The 17115-nt window shown below is 39.6% G+C and overlaps 1 protein-coding gene across 15 annotated transcripts in view; it reads left to right on the forward strand.

Moving 5' to 3' along the window:
* Positions 1–17115, forward strand: part of GRIA4 (glutamate ionotropic receptor AMPA type subunit 4) — a 402642-nt gene that overhangs the window by 342045 nt on the left and 43482 nt on the right. For 14 of the 15 annotated variants that reach the window (XR_006713663.1, XM_045482620.1, XM_045482619.1 and 11 more), the window contains 3 exons: positions 5322–5528; positions 11031–11401; positions 13714–13912. Coding sequence is in view for 14 of the 15 variants with exons in the window: in XM_045482620.1 (XP_045338576.1) it covers positions 5322–5528; positions 11031–11401; positions 13714–13912 (777 nt within the window). In the remaining variant the exon portion in view is untranslated. The remainder of the gene's footprint in view (positions 1–5321; positions 5529–11030; positions 11402–13713; positions 13913–17115) is intronic. The other variant, XM_045482622.1, reaches the window with a different exon arrangement.

Here is a 17115-nt window from a genome sequence, read left to right on the forward strand (position 1 = left end):
CACGGGATATGCTGCACAACAAAACAGACAAAACCCTGCACTCAGATGAGTTTATATCCTAGTGAGAGAAAGCAGACGACAGGCAGTAGATGAGTATCTTAGATCTCATGCTCAAGTAAAGTGTGGCTTCCGCTTTTTGAACTGGTGAAATTTGTTTTTTTTTCCCCTTAGAACCGTGTTGTATATCTAGAGTGGGGTCTCCGTTTGAATGGCTTATTCCACCTGAATGTAGTCATGCTGACAGCGACTTAGCTGAACGTGCATAAAATGTAAAATTGGTAGTGCCCTCCCATGAGGGTCAGGACTACAGAGTTGGAAGGGCTGAAGTTTTGAGTTCAGATGCTCACTGTTTTCTGTCAGCCTTAGTGACCAAAACTTACAAAAATTTTATAAAGTCTGTAATTGTATATGAGACTCTGAGCCCTCCTAACTTTCTGAATTCTAAGTAACAATTCCTGTCAACAACCCAAGAAAGCCAGGTCTGCACCATGTGGTTTGAGGACACGCGGTTGAGGAAAAGGCATTAGTGCCGTAGAGAAAAGCAAGAATGGTGGTTCCGTCTGTGATCTCACTACTCGGGCTGCGGAACTCTCTGGAAAAGGAGAGATAAAGCAGTATTTCAGCCGAGCCCATTTCCCCCTGCATGTTCACTTCTGAAGCTAAACAATGCTTATGATGCATGACTCAGCTTAGAAGGTATTTCTTACCGTCTTGTGAATGTAACAAACCTTGAGGAAGATTGTGCATACATACATCCAGATTTATTCACTACAGCATCAGAATTATGTTACAAACCTGAAAGCAGTTCTACTTATCACACATGATCTTTCCAGAGGTTACTCTATTATACCTTTTGTTAGATGTTTCGTATTTTCTCTAGGATTTTATAGATATGCACTGTCTATATACATGTGCACATATAACAGTACACACATATTTTATATAATATATGACATGTACATAGACCTATGCACAAAAACATAGATGTATTTATTCTCTCCCTTGTACTAAATACTAATTTCCCCATACATATGCCTGCCTCTGAAGGGCTTAGCACTCGGTTGGTTTTGAAATACCTTATTTTGAATGAACTTAAAATTGTGCAGCCATCCAATTTATTCCTTTTTTTCTGAATTGAATAATAACCTTTTAATTCCCATCTTTAAGAATTTTACCCATGGGATCAATTATCTACATCCATTAATATTCTTCAGGGAAAAGGAAATATCACGTAGCAGCTGACTTTGGTTGATAGTACTGATTTTATTGTTTTAACTCTTTTCAACAGTGCTTGTAATGTTTATATTCATGATGTTTAGAAAATCTTAAAAACGTTCCAAAAAGTATCTCTTTCAACAGTTTTACTTCTACTAAATACAAATAACCCCCCAAATTTTTCTCAGTAGGAAAATACTTTATCGATTGAAAATCATCTTAATTCATTTACACAAACATTTTCATAAGCAAGCCCTGATGTAGCAGTTTTAGACAGGGATTGATTTCTTTCCTGAAATAGCAGAGCAGATGTAGAACACTACCCATTATGGAAATTGTAGTCATAAACTCATAATCACTAAGAAGTAATGCATTTAAAATAACTTCTGAGGAATTACTGTCCCAAAGAGCACAGTAGTTGATAATAAAGATGGAAGGTTATACTCTTAAGGCAGAACTAAGTGGTTATATTCTGCTTGTCTGATCTTTCCGTTTTTATTCACAGTTCAATACCCGGGACTCCATAAGGCTGCATATCAAAGACGCCCCACAAATCCCCCTTAATGACTAACCAGGACTCTATTTTCTTTTCTTTTGAGAAGATTTGGTATTTTCTTCAGGCATAGTAGCCCCCAAAACCTTGTATCAAATCCTCCGCAAGTATGCAGGGTAGAAGGGCTACATGTGGGCAAATTGTCAGATTGGGTTGGTGCAAAGGACGAGGTTGGGAGAGTGTTGAAGATCTGCTACTCATGTGGACTTAATATGAAAGAAAAGCAAAATGAGGCACTCGCAAAGAAGCTGGGTTGAGCTGAGCAACCGGGAGATCTTTTGTTCAAGAAAAGCCTCGCTTTTCTCTCCACCTGTTCTCCCACCTTCCTGAGGGTGATCATCTTGTTTCTCTCACACTGGAGCACCGCACACCTGAATCTCAGTACCTGTGCATGCCCCTACCTGTGCAAAAAGTCTCGCTAAATCTCTAGTCAACATCTTCAGTACGCTGAAGGTCTTCCAGTCTTTGTTGGTTTGTTTGGCAGGAGCTCAAAGACCCTGACAGGCCCGTTCTGTCCAAAAAGGGAACTGAAAAAAGAAAAGAAAAGAAAACTAGATATTTTTTTTTTACTTAGATTTGCATGTGTGTGTTTCAGAAGAGATAGCCTAGCACTTAATAGTCACTTTCCTTTTGAAGACCTGAATCAGGAATTCTAATATAATTACTTTGCCCTGACCCTCCTGTTTAAGGAGCACAATTCCGCCAGGAAATCTTCAGATTTATTGAGTGCCTTATATGTACCAGACAACAGAGGAGATAAGGAGAGGTTTTATCTACACTGTGTAGTTATAATTTCATATAAAGTATTTCATTCACTCACAGTACAGAAACCCACATCCTTACTTACACCTGTCCCCTCTCTAGTTAAATCACAAACCTCAAGTAGCTGCACACACCTTGACAGATGCAGTAAGAGCTTCAACAATTTCCATATACTTCAAAATAGAGATTCAGATCCCACTTCTGCTACTTCTGTGAAATGGGATGATTTGCTTACCCTCTCTGAGCCTCAAATTCTCTGCCTGAGAAGTGGGAAGTGCCTGTCTCAAAATATCAGTGTGAAAAGTAAATGAAAGGTACAGTTAAAGAACTTCACATTATTTCTTCACATGTACTAAATAAGTCGGAGCTACTATTATTTTTCGCAACTATATATTTTTTTTACATTTTTATTGATTTTTGAGAGACAGAGAGAGACAGAGCACGAGTTGGGGAGGGGCAGAAAGAAAATGAGACACAGAATCCGAAGCAGGCTCCAGGCTCTGAGCTGTCAGCACAGAGCCCGGTGCAGGGCTCGAACTCACGAACTGTGAGATCATGACCTGAGCTGAAGTCAGACGCTTAACCGACTGAGCCACCCAGGCGCCCCATTCACGACTATATTTTATCATCGTCCTCCACCACCTTTTTACAAAGAATTACAATCTTAATCACAAGAGGACAAGAGGAATATTTTATTTATTTTTGGCCTCCTCGTTCCCACTGCCTGGCACGCAGTGGCTGCTTAATAAATGTTTGAGTACACAGCAGAAACACAGCTTTTCCTAAAGCAACTTGCTCACTATATAATGTAGAGGGAATTTAGCAACACAGATGTGATTACCAGCTAGAGAATCATGTGCACATGAACTGATACGGTCATATATGTATATGAAGGCTAAAATACTCAAGTGTTCAAGTATTGCACACACTTTAGAATTGTACTTCAACCTTAGTACCACGTGGGAGCCATAGCCGTACAACTTTTGAAAACTCTCAAGTGTGTTATACTAAAAGTTATAAGTGGTAACCATGAAGCAATTTCAGGTGTATTTTATAAATGTGTAATTCTTGATTTTCTCTACATATTCTCCCACATTTTAATTAGCTGTCACAAGAAAAAAAAAAGAAGGAAAGTATTAGCTCCTTGTAGCTACCAATATTTTATAAACTCTCTTAGAAATTAACACTGCTCTGCAACAGCTCACCAATTTTCATAACCACATTTATAATTTAATTAAATTATACAGGAGAATGTTTTCTGTAAGTTACCAAACCGTTTTCATCTATCTAAAGAAGAGACAATTAGTTGCCTTAATTTTATAGGTAGAGAAACTTTCTTCACCCAAGTCCAGTGTAAAAATATTCATTAATTACAAAGAGGCAAGAGATTTCTGGGTCCCTTGACTATGTCAACATAAGGCAGTAGTATTCAAGGACCAAGCGTAGACAATTGCCCACAGGAGAGTTACTTAGGGCATCTCTGAGAGAAAATTATGGACCATGTCATTTACATTTTTATTAAATTTTCAAAAGTAGTTTCCACGTTTGCAAAGTCCTTAAAAATCAGAAGTAGTATAGAAACTGCCATGTTATGCAAGGTGAAATACCATCTATCGCAGAGTCACAAGAGCCATGTTCAACTTTGCTAGTTAACACGCTGGCTGAGGGAGAAGAAAAGAGTTGTGTGAAAACTACTCTGTGACTGTTACAGTACAATGTTATAAATCCATGATTTCCATGACATTGTGGCCAAAAAGCAGTCACTTCTTGTCTGCATATGGCTAAAAAATCTAAAAAATCTGAGGTGTGACCAGCACACCTCAGCCGTGTTCACCACACCTGTCTTTTGGTGGCTTTAGTCTTCATTTATAAAATCAGGTGTTTGTTAATTTATCTCTCTAGTTCATGGCCTTCAAATCATTTGGTTTAGGTGTGTGTGTGTGTGTGTGTGCGTGTGAATTGAAAACTGTCTACTCTTATCAGCCACCAGTAAACTTTTTCATATTATAAGGGTTTTCACAGTCATTCTTCTTCCTGTTTTCTTACTTGCTTCAAAAACTAAATGGGAATATGACTTGAAGGGCGTGATTGTCATATTGGGGGGTGGGGAATTATTAGTTTTCATCGGAGACATATTTTAGAATAGAATAAAATTTCATGGACCACACGACCCTAATTAAACTTCTAATGAAAGCAAAATTATTGGACAATGTTAGGAAAGGTGATTTAATGCAAATAAGTATATAAATTTTTTAAGCTCTTAATTCATTTCTTCATTGAACTCGCTAGCACCTGCTCTGAGAGAGGCATCCGGCAAAATGCTAGATAGCAAAGAAAAATCATCTAGCTCTTTTCCCAAAGGAGGTCACAGTTGAATGTGGCCTAAACCAGATGCAGAATCTGGAGACCTGTGACCTTGACTAACTACTAAATGGTCTCTAACTTCATGAGATATTTTAGAATACTAATCCCATTGCCAAAGATGACAGTTTATGCCTCTCTCGACAATTATTAATGTTTATTTTTCCTGTCACCGTGCTAGATATTTAACAGTCACTCAGCAGGAAACTGTTTTAAAGATTTCACTTTCAGTATCCAATATAAAGCCATCGAATATACTTGTAAGCATATTTCTCTATTCATCCTTTATTACTGATTTCTTGCCACACAAAATCAGTGTGTGTACTAATACTAAATACAATCGTTTTGTCAAATTCTGTGGTTGAAAAGTTTAAGACTTTGGAATGTTTTATTATTTTCCCCCTTTACAGTTCTACTTCTCTCATTATAGGAATCCCCATATGTTATGTACAAGAAAAATCACGAAATGTTTGAAGGAAATGACAAGTATGAAGGATACTGTGTAGATTTGGCATCTGAAATTGCAAAACATATTGGTATCAAGTATAAAATTGCCATTGTCCCTGATGGAAAATATGGAGCGAGGGACGCAGACACAAAAATCTGGAATGGGATGGTAGGAGAACTTGTTTATGGGGTAAGCAAATCAACTTACTGAAGAATTTACTTACATAAACCTGAAACTTTTTTTTTCCCCGCCCGGGCACATATCTGTTTCTAAAGACCTATTACTGTTTTTAAATTTGCAGTTAACATTCAGAGAGGCATATACGACGTTCAGACGTTTCTGTAGTTCATTATGGTGCCATTCCCAAATAATGAGAGAAGTTAATACCTTATAACTTCAAAATCTAGAAAGATAAAAAATTTAGAATATGATGTCCTATTTAAAAAAAAAAAAGTGGTGACTTCAATACCTGTGATGATTATTCTCTTGCCTGATGTTGTTCTATCATAGCTATGTTGTTTTAAGCACCAGACAACAAATCTTTTATTTATGTTACTTGGTAATTGAAGGGAAAGATTTCCTTCAACAGCATAAACTAAGACCTTATTTTAAGTAGTTCTCTGTATCCCCATTGCTTGTACTTACTGGTAAATATCTTTTATGTAATTTGGTGAAGCAATCATGAAATTACTTTAGCATCTATAAAATATTCACAGTCCTGCTGAACATAGTAAATTTACACTTTATGCAGTGGCATCATTTTTTTCAATGTAGCAAAACAAAAAAAGCTAGAACATACTTCATAGCGGGCCTCATGTGAAAACAGGTGGAGGGAGCCCTTCCCTGTGAGTTCACCATATATGAAGTATACACAGTTTATCGCCAAGGGCATACTCTGTGTAGACATTCCTGCCTTACTCAGAACAAGATCAGTTTCTTCAGCTGTCCCTGCAAAGGATCGAAATGAAACCAGTGGTTACCAAGTGCTGGTGATGCGTGATCCTACCAAAGTCCAGAAACCAACCCGAGAGCTCGCAGCAAGCTGTGTCCACCTGAGGTGTCCTCAGAAATTTCCTAGAAGACAATTCATATTTCACAGACTTCTCCTTCAGAGCACACCCTGTCTGATTCACCCTCACAAGATGACTCTGAGATAATTGCATGAGAGCCATCCTTCCCTAGACAAGAATAATGATGAAACGATTGAGGACATAACCGAGGTCTATTGCGGGGCCCCGTTCCCAAGCCTGACCTGCAATCCACTAGTCATGATTCTGCACCCTGCACGTCACACCATGCAGCGACCAACTTTCTGCAACCAGTCCAGGCCTGTGGCTGTCCCCTCAGCAGAAGAGGAAATTGTTTGGCATTAAAGAGCAATCAGTTAGTTTTATATCCATTTATAAGAACTATTGACCAGTGAGGTGCCCTAAATGAAGGTGAAAAAAATTGGCAGTTTTAAAGAATCAGAAAGTATTTTACCACAGGGCTCATCAGCGGTTTGATAGTGAGCTTCAAGCTCGAAAGGAAAAGGATCCCTAAACCAGGTGTTCCTTGGTAATTTTTTAGACGGTCGGTAATATTTTTAACTTTTGATACAATAAGTAGATTTTAAATATAAACATTATTCAAGTTGTTGGAGCTACAAGAATTCATTTCCTTCAGAGATCACTATTGGGTATTTCATCTCAAAAAATCCTACTTGGATCACCAATTAGCCATGGATGGCGTAACAACTTAGGTTTCTTTGTAGAGCATTTGTTACTTCTCTCTTCCGCGGAGCCCCTACCCACTGGGCAACCCAGGCTCACCCCTTTGCGAGGGCTCTGACCATATGGTTCAAGTAGCAAAAATGAGCGATATTTAGAGAGTAGCATAGGTAACGAAAAGTTGTATCCGTGGTACACACCACAGTAACGGCAAGTCCCAAAGTCAAGCAGGTGGCAAAGAGAAAGAGAAGATAACCTAGTGGTTATCAGTTCTCATCATGTTCACTCATCAGTTAATCCTCCAGGGTTTAAATTGTCTCTTCTCTGCCACTTGAGCTTTTCCCGAAAGGAATCTTCTCCCACGTGTCTCGTACACTTTCTGTGGCGTCAGTGTGCATCCAGGTGTCTGTAAAGTCTGCACTTTTCTTCTGAGTTATTTTACTTTCTTACTGCGAACACATACAACAGATGTCCAGGTTCCGGGGCCCGGGGTGAAACACCCATTCTGTCCTAGCGACCAAAGCTCCTTAGACAAGCAAAAGGATTCACCTTGAGCCCGTTGTTGTTGTTGTTGTTGTTGTTGTTGTTGTCATGTTCTCTGCACACTTTGTAATGGACTTGTCAGGAATAAGCGTCCTGTGAAGCACTCACGTGCGGCCTCAGTGCACCACCAGGAGGTGGCCCCAAGCGCAGATCTCCCCGCTCCTGGCAGGTGCTCTCCCCCTGTGGCACCTGTGCGCCCAGCGAGTCCATTCCGTGGTCCTCTGTGGCCCTTCTGCTGGGTCCTGCCAGACTCGTGTGCATGGAGTTGAATCCACGGGAATGTTCTTCCAGGCATGTTCCATGGCCGGCCGGCACCAGGATTACGTGTGCCGTGTGGTGACGTGCCGGTTCATGAGCCTTGCCCCAGAGGCCCTGGAAAACCCAGGTATCACACAGCGCTTGCAGGAGACCCTTTGCCTACTTCCTTCCGGGAATCGCCGAAAGGTTATGGACCATCTCCAGGGTTAGCAGACAAAGCCCAGGTCTGTCTCCTCTGTTCACTATCCTCTTGCAGACGTCACAAGTACCCTCATCAGACATCCCAGGTCTGCCCTCCCTCACATCTACTTTCACACGCAGGAGGGCCCCCTTGTTTCTCTCCGTGTTGCTTTCCTTTTGTAGAGTTAACTCATTCAGGGTCACTTGCATAAGTAAAACATTTCATAAGAACGTTCTGCAGAACGAGTTACATGAGTGGTGTTTCAGATCGGTGTAAGGATGTCGTGGCCACATACTCCTGTTGCAACAGCAGAACAGCCACTTAGAAAACTAACAATTTTGTAGGATGTCATCACGTATGCTACCAAATACAGCTTAGAGGAATTGTGGGGGCAAGACTAAAACACGTATGATGGAGACTGATCATACGATATGAGAAGAATTATACTCAAAATGTTTATTTTGAGAGAGAGAGAGAGAGAGAAAGTCTGAGTAGGGGAGGGGCAGAGAGAGAGAGAGAGAGAGAGAGAGATCTAACGAGACTCTCAACGCAGGGCTTGGACTCACAAACCAGGAGATCATGACCTGAGCTTAAATCAAGAGTCAGATGTTGAACCAACTGAGCCTCGCGGGGATCCCCTGATATGACAAGAACTTTTCTAAGCATGAAACCAAAGGCTAAAGACACACAAAAAAATACTTTTATAGGCTACAAAAAATTTAATACATATATTGCAATGAAGTACCATGATCTAAGTTATATAATGAAAACAGATGCTGAGTAGGGAGAATATTTGCAACATATGTGGAAAATAAAAGTTAATATTTTGAATATATTTGAAAGTACTTACAAATTAGTCAGGAAAAAATGAATTCACCGTATGGAAAATACGGGCAGATTATAACAGGTTATGATATTTAAAAAGCCAATGTAGCTATTCGTTTTACAAAAATAAACTCAATAAAAGAGATCTAATTTTCTATAGAGCAAATTGACAAAGATAAATGAGAATAAAGACACACATGGGCTGTCCACCATCCATAGCTGCAGAAGCTGTCACACAATGTTGGTGACAGTAGAAATTTGCATGGTCTTCCTGGAGAAAAGTTGCACAAAATACATCATGACCGTTACAAAGAGGGGTACCATTTAGACCAGCAACCCCACTTCTCGAAATCCATCTTAAACAATTAAGGTATCTTCTAGGGTTTTTCTTCAAAGATGTTCACATAGTTCCTCAAAGTTTTAAGCTGTGTAAACCTGGAAACAGTACCAACAACTCTTAAAATAATAAGTAGATTGAGTAAATTTTGTTATTTTCATATGATAAAATACTAGCAGTCATTAACTAATTTTTAATATGTAAGATAAAATGAAAAGCGTTCATCCTTTCCTTCTAAGTAAAAGAATCATAAAATAGTGTTTTATGGGGCACCTGGGTGGCTCAGTCGGTTACGTTCCGATTTCAGCTCAGGTCATGATCTAAAGGTTAGTGAGTTCAAGCCCCGCATCAGGCTCTGTGCTGACAGCTCAGAGCCTGGAGCCTGCTTCAGATTCTTTGTGTCTGTCTCTCTGTCTCTCTCTCTCTCTCTCCCAAAAATAAATATTAATTTTTTTTAAAAAAAACATAGTGTTTTATATTACCCCATTGTAAAATAAGAAAAATATTCTTCATCAAACCAGGTCTAGCAGGGCATATATTAAGAAAAAAATAAGAGTAGGTAAGAGTGGAGGGAACTTTCCTTAATTTGGGGATTCTGTGTTTAGATACTAATTTTCCTATGGCTAGTTTATATATCACTTGTATAATGAGAGTTATACAAGTGATAAGATTGCAGAAATAAACACCTCCCAGTAGTGAATCTGACTTCTGTGTGTGTGGGCGTTTATGATGGAAGCTAAGTTCGTTCCCCTAGAAGGCACTGCTGGTGAACCCTCACTCACCCAGCGGGCAGCATCATGACTGCAGTGCAGTGCCCATCGCAGCCCTCCAGATGCCCCTGTATCAAGCTGCTGGCCGTCGGGGGAACCAGCGACCTGAGGGTATACGGGAGTGAGGCAGCCTCTGTGTAAGAGCACAAGTGCTTGAGCAACGTCCCAGATACCACTTTAATGCCAAATATTTTCCTTTCCAAACGAGCAATCAAATAATCTTTGTTTTCACAGTGTAGATCATGTAACATCTTACAGTTTTCTCATGACACTTTATTTCATCAGTTTGAGAGATGGCATGATTTACAAGGAAACACAAGCCCCAATCCCAGAACTGCCGTGATGTGTAGAATTCACCTGAGTCCCATTCCATCGTCTAGAAAACAGTGATAAGCCGGATTACCATGAATGTTAAATGAGATGCCCTTAAATATTTAGTTCGATGTCAGGTACATAATCCCTCAATAAGTGCTCACTAGTATTTTATTCATTTTTGTAGTGGATAATCACAGTAATGCAGCGAGGCAAACAGGAAAGTGTCCTCATTGTAGAGATATGGAAAACGGGCTCAGAAAAATCGCTCAGAACAAAAATGGAAGCTGGTGTCTTAACGATCATAATATCTGAGAATTGAATCCACTGTTTTCCAAAAGCTGTGTTAGAAATTGGAAGTAGAAAAAAATCACCGTATGGGCATAGTAAGAAATAAATGCCAATTTCCAGATTTTTGTGTGCGCGCTGGATTGGAAAATGTCATCAAACAACGGGTTTCTTCTGTCCCACAAACACAGACAGTATGATAGGTTTGTTACAACTGGAAAGGGATAAGAAAAAGAAGGACTGTTTGAAATTTGCGATTCATAATATTAAGGCATGGCCAAGTAATGAGTCCGTGGCACCGTTCCAAAGGAAACAGAAAAGGCTGCAACGTAGTAACTCTGGCCAAGAAATTCAGAAATTCAGCCATAAGGAAAGGCAGTTAGGGCTCCCCCTCTGCCCCAGCCCACATCCTTAAAGCTTCACAAGATGCATTAACCTATGTGTTTTCATGTGTCTTTTCTCTTTTAGAAAGCAGAGATTGCTATCGCCCCTCTGACAATCACTTTGGTCCGAGAGGAGGTCATTGACTTCTCTAAGCCCTTCATGAGTTTGGGCATATCTATCATGATCAAAAAGCCTCAGAAATCCAAACCAGGAGTGTTTTCCTTCTTGGATCCTCTGGCCTATGAGATTTGGATGTGCATAGTCTTTGCCTACATTGGTGTCAGCGTGGTCTTATTCCTAGTTAGCAGGTTCAGTCCATACGAGTGGCACACAGAAGAGCCGGAGGATGGAAAGGAAGGACCCAGCGACCAGCCTCCCAATGAGTTTGGCATCTTTAACAGCCTCTGGTTTTCCCTGGGTGCCTTCATGCAGCAAGGATGCGACATTTCACCCAGGTGAGTCTGAAAACCTCAGTTCTTCACCGATTCCCCAGTAATCCTTCGTGTCGTGCAGAACATCTCTATCCAGGTTCTTGTCCTGGAAGCAGAGCTTTACTTGAAACATACAAAAAAACTTGCAGTTCCCAAATTAATCTAAGTATATTCACGGCCAATTTCTCCAACTTAGCGCCAAATGTGGAAACCTCATAAGGATGAAATTTCCCGATGGAAAAGTAACATGCTACCCGTGAGAACCCTCAAAAAGCACTGCGGTATTAATATTTCCTTCACTGGTTTGACAGATGGAGACAAAAATCTCAACTGTAAGAACAGAAATTCATTTCCATTTTGTCTCCTTTTCAAAATCAAATGTCTTTGTTACTATGGCTGTTGTTCACTTTTTTTTTTAATTAATTTCGAACTTGATTTACATCCCATGCACCTTACAGGAGATTTCTGCCACATAGTTACCGAAAACCTGAGTCAGGATGGTGGGTAGCAGGTATACATTGTTCTATCTAACAATACAAGCCGTGGGCAGAGTTCAGCTATGTGCTGTGTTAGTTTAATAGAGATGTTTTTCAATATCTCTGGATTCATGCCTCACTTCCTTTGGATGCCACTAAGACATTTTCAGTTATGTTTGCCAAAAATGCAGCTAATCTCCCGTTACAAGAAAAATACCAAATTTCTCCTGGAGGAAAAAAAAAAAAACCAACAGAAAGTCGGAGAAGCTAAGAATTGAATTTAAATAGTGACTTATATCATCATCGCAAATATACAGATTTTTTTGTTTAAGAAATGTATGCTTTCTCAAAAGGAGACATTTTAGCCACAAGTCACTTGATGTTCCTTAAGACCCAGGAAAACTATAAATGTGTTTAAATTCCACTGACATATGCATCTGAGTCAATAACTCTGAATTAATGAAATGAAAAGAAAGCAAAGTAAATCAAGTAATGGTTTTGAAAACCAGGATGAAGCAAATGCCAAATTAAAACCAACAAGTGCGACTAATACAATACTGATAAAAAAGGGAGAATTTTAAGGCTAGAAATGTCATGGAAAATACGAAAATTTGTTTCTTACTTTACAAAATGGTTTAAAGACAATTTGTCCCAGGAATTTTATTTTTTTTTTTTTATTTTTTTTTTCAACGTTTATTTATTTTGGGACAGAGAGAGACAGAGCATGAACGGGGGAGGGGCAAAGAGAGAGGGAGACACAGAATCGGAAACAGGCTCCAGGCTCTGAGCCATCAGCCCAGAGCCTGACGCAGGGCTCGAACTCACGGACCGCGAGATCGTGACCTGGCTGAAGTCGGACGCTTAACCGACTGCGCCACCCAGGCGCCCCTGTCCCAGGAATTTTAAATAGTTTGATGGTCCCACTGAGTGGTAATCAATTATGAAAATGACCTGGATTTTTAATTCATTCCATCCCCGCTTTTCCTCTGCATCCACATCACCCACACATCTCTGATAGCAGGGAAAGGATGAGGACAGAACTTTTTTTCTGGAAGGTTAGCATCGGTTTTTAATGCCGTCCTGCTGTCCCTTGACAGGTCACACGCTCAGGTCTCATGTTGGCAGTGGCAGAGGGAACATTTTTACACCGGAAAGTGAAGATGCGTTAGGGCATAGCCCATCCTCCACTCAGATCAGTAACGCTCACAAATGAAATTATCAGAAAGGAAATCTCAAACTAACAAAACAGCCCTCGACTGCAGTCCCTCTGAGACCAGTCTGAGGCATCATGTGGCCCAGCCAATGGCAGGTGCCGCTTTGGCACATGCCCCACCCACCCTGGCTGGGCTCTGACTGAAGGTAATCACAGGTTCTGTCGTAAGGGTATTGATCAGATTGTGTCAAATCTAAGACCTCTCCCAGTGTTAAGTCGTATTGCTATTTTAGGTACCACGGAGAGAGAAATAATGCTGCCCATTAAAGCACATGACTATGTTTTATCTCCTGGCCTGTAGGCTGCATCCTCATTCCGGAGATGCTAAAATGTAAAGGGACGAGGGTATCACTGGATTTAAGTGCGTGTTCCTTTTCTGCACCTGAGGAAATGCCTTAAGTCCCATGTTTCTGCTGACTAAACAGTAAAAAGGAAACGTTTTCCATCTTGCCAGTGGCATTTCTAAATTCACTGTGCCATGAAGGGCATCAGATTGTACTGAAGGCTAGAATCATTCTTGAGTAGACAGAAAATAAACAGTATTTGCGGTTGTTGCTTTCAACGTACATTGGGAATCGATGGTATTTCTTTTATTTCTCTATGTTGGTTAGAGAAAGGAAAATGTGCATTATCTTCTCCATGTTCAGATCCCTCTCAGGTCGGATTGTCGGAGGTGTCTGGTGGTTCTTCACGCTCATCATTATATCATCTTATACCGCTAACCTCGCTGCTTTCCTGACGGTAGAGCGAATGGTCTCCCCCATAGAAAGTGCGGAAGACCTGGCCAAACAAACAGAAATTGCCTATGGAACATTGGATTCAGGGTCAACAAAAGAATTCTTCAGAGTAAGTTAAGGGAAACACCAACGGTGAAATGTTCGTAATTTTGAAGCTCAGGCCATTTTTGCCAACAGTCATTCTATGGGCTGTAGCCATGGTAGGTTTTACACATACAGTAGTAACTGCTACGTTTAATGCCAATACTCCTACTTGGATTTTACAATCACTTTAATTTGCAAAATCTAATTGACTTATTCACATGACAAGAAAGACTCAAGGAAAAGTGACAACCAAAAGGTAATTAAAACAACTTTATAATGTAACTTATCCAAAGGATTCCAGTGTTGGTAATGCTATGATGATACTGCATCTGGGAAGATTGAATTTATGTGTGTTTGCGGTTAAGAGCGTAAAAATGAACGTAAGATTTGTTTTTGTTTTTTTAAAGAATAAATTGAACGTGCTACATTTGAAACCCTTAACTGCAGGTTATACTCCCTTCTATGAGGTATATATAGTCTATAATCTATTCTGTAACAGTGGATTTCAAAGCAATATATTTGCTTCCTCACAAGGTAATGGTAAGAGAACTGTTATGTTCCTGGACACCTTTGTGGGGCTTTGTATGTGCTGACTTCTCTGCTTTGTGGATAAAATTGTTCACACTGCTAGAAATTTACATATGGCTATGATCCCTTTTGTTTTCCCTCAGGATGGCAGGTATTTGGGAGTTTTTGTTTCTGTCTTTCAGTTGTTTGTTCCATTAGGAGGATGAATTTTTGATCGGTGAAACTCTTTTACTCTGCTTCTGCTTAATCCAGACATACATACTTGGTAATGTCTGGTCAGAGATAAGGATTCATTTTGTGATTTCAGAACCAAATCATTAAAAGGTAGTCAGAGTGACATTTTCTCAAGGATTTACCAAAGTAATAATGAGGATACTTTCAGTTGGTTAGTGACAGATACTTAGTAATTCAGAAGACAAGACAGATTTCCCTATTTTTTAAGGTTTTGTGTAAAAATAACGATCGCCCTTTAAAGGAAGTTCACACTTAGATGTATAGGACGTGAAAGTTTGCATTGTCATTTTAAATGTATATGCTTATCATTTTCCCACTCAGCCTGAAAATTAAAAACAACAAAATGCCCTAATCCTTAAGCTGGCCTTAAGTTTCATGTGCTTGGAGTTCAGTAAGAGATTTCTCTTTTTGTACAAAGATCTGATTGTGTTATCCTTATAAACTACAGATGTTTATGTAATACTAAATTAAGAACAAACCACACAAAAATTCTGCCAGACGCATCACTGGGCATTGTTTAAAAAAGAAACCAGGCAAAAAAAAAAAAAAGAGGTTAGAGTGGGAGAGAGCCAAAGCATAAGAGACTCTTAAAAACTGAGAACAAACTGAGGGTTGATGGGGGGGTGGGGGAGAGAGGAAAGTGTGTGATGGGCATTGAGGAGGGTACCTGTTGGGATGAGCACTGGGTGTTGTATGGAAGCCAATTTGACAATAAATTTCATATATTGAAAAAAAAAAAAAAAAAACCAGGCTGTGAACAGTGTCTTCGTCAACAATTTGGAACATTGCCAATAGATATAATGAAAAATTAATGATAATGAGAGTATTTGCAGATTTTTCTAAAACTATAAATAATAGTCATCGCAATAGATTTTATTAACAGTATTCTATGGATACATTTAACTAAGCAAATTTTTAAAATTTACGGAGTACATCCCAGTCTTTAAAAGTTACTGATAGAAACATACTGCTCTAACACGTTTTAGCATAATTTCAGTACCTTGCCGGAAATCTCTAAGTTTGTAACTGCTTCCGTCCAAAAGTAAGTAGGTAAAATTCAGTGACTGTGCCCAGAAACCATCACGTGTATGCATCAAAATAGAATACAAGTTTGTGCTATCACTTGCATTTTACTGGAAAAAGGTGACTGATTTTCATGGAAATCAGGCAAATATTTGCAGGTTCATCATCCTGCCTTGAGTGATAAAGGAAGAAAGGTCATGATGATTCCCTGAAAAAAAATTTCATAAATAACTCCCTGTAAAGCTCTCGAGCATCAAGCACCCTGAAAATGTTTATTTTTAATCTTTATGGAATTTTTTTAAAGTGTCCCAAATTCTAAAAACTGGTGAGGTAGATAAGAGAGTATGTTGATAAGAAATACAGGACTAAGGGAAGCTGTTTGCTGGATTTGCAGAGCCTTTCACACAGGCTGTGCAATCACTGTGCCCCGTTTCCTTTCTCTCCCACCCTACTTCAGTTTCAAAATGGAAAGATTTTCTTAGAAGTGTAGGTATTTATTGTTGCCTGAACCCTAATGGGACAAGAAAGCCCATTCCCTGACCGCACACTTTCAGAAATGCATAAACTCGGGTTCTCTGATAAAAATCGAATTCATTTCCTACCCTGTGCTCTCCCCCCTCTCCCGCAGATGATGATGACCTGGTTTAAATAAACCATTTTGTGTGACGGGTTGAGGAAACAGAATGTGAAGGGTATTTTTGCCCTTGTCGAAAATGTTTCCTCGCAGGAACACAGTAATGGTACATCTCTCAGCCCCACTGAACTGCCTCGGGCAGTGACCTGTACTCAGGGCTTCAAAAAATGTTGCAGTTAAAATCAACTGGACAAAGAATTAGGCCATGGGGGAAAATTACATCTGAATTCACCTGTTGCCTTGGGCGTGCCTCATTGTGAAGCTTGGTATGTTTCGTGTTCTGTGCTCCCAGTTCAGCATAAACACAGAGGCGTTTAAAGAGAGTTCCTATTTGTCACTTACCGACAGCCTTCTCTGTAGGTACTGAGACATTATTATACACCTGATTTGCACATGCTGCTTTTTTATTTCTACACAGATTTTACACTGTGGCTGTTTCAGCCCTCGGGGAAACCACGAATGCGTAAACGGGGTAGATTACTCTCTCATGGGTTATAAGATTATCAAATCTTGTGAACATCAGCCATGCCGCATAAGCGACTAGAAGCGGGAAATAATTCACCTGACAACAATGCACATATGAAGTATAATGCGTGACATGTGTCCATATTTTCTCTTAAAAAACCGGAATGGCAGAATACTTCATTTTTGAGAAATTAAAAGCACAGCATAGTTTTAAAACTCCAAGAATGATTTCAAGTAATAAAATAGGGCTTTAAGTAAGTAAGCCTCCTATTCATGGAGTTTCACAATAAACAAATAAATCTGAGATTATTTTTCTAATCTCAAAGAATGACTTTTATATCATC

Source organism: Leopardus geoffroyi, chromosome D1, assembly GCF_018350155.1.
Source record: "Leopardus geoffroyi isolate Oge1 chromosome D1, O.geoffroyi_Oge1_pat1.0, whole genome shotgun sequence".
Lineage (NCBI taxonomy): Eukaryota > Metazoa > Chordata > Mammalia > Carnivora > Felidae > Leopardus > Leopardus geoffroyi.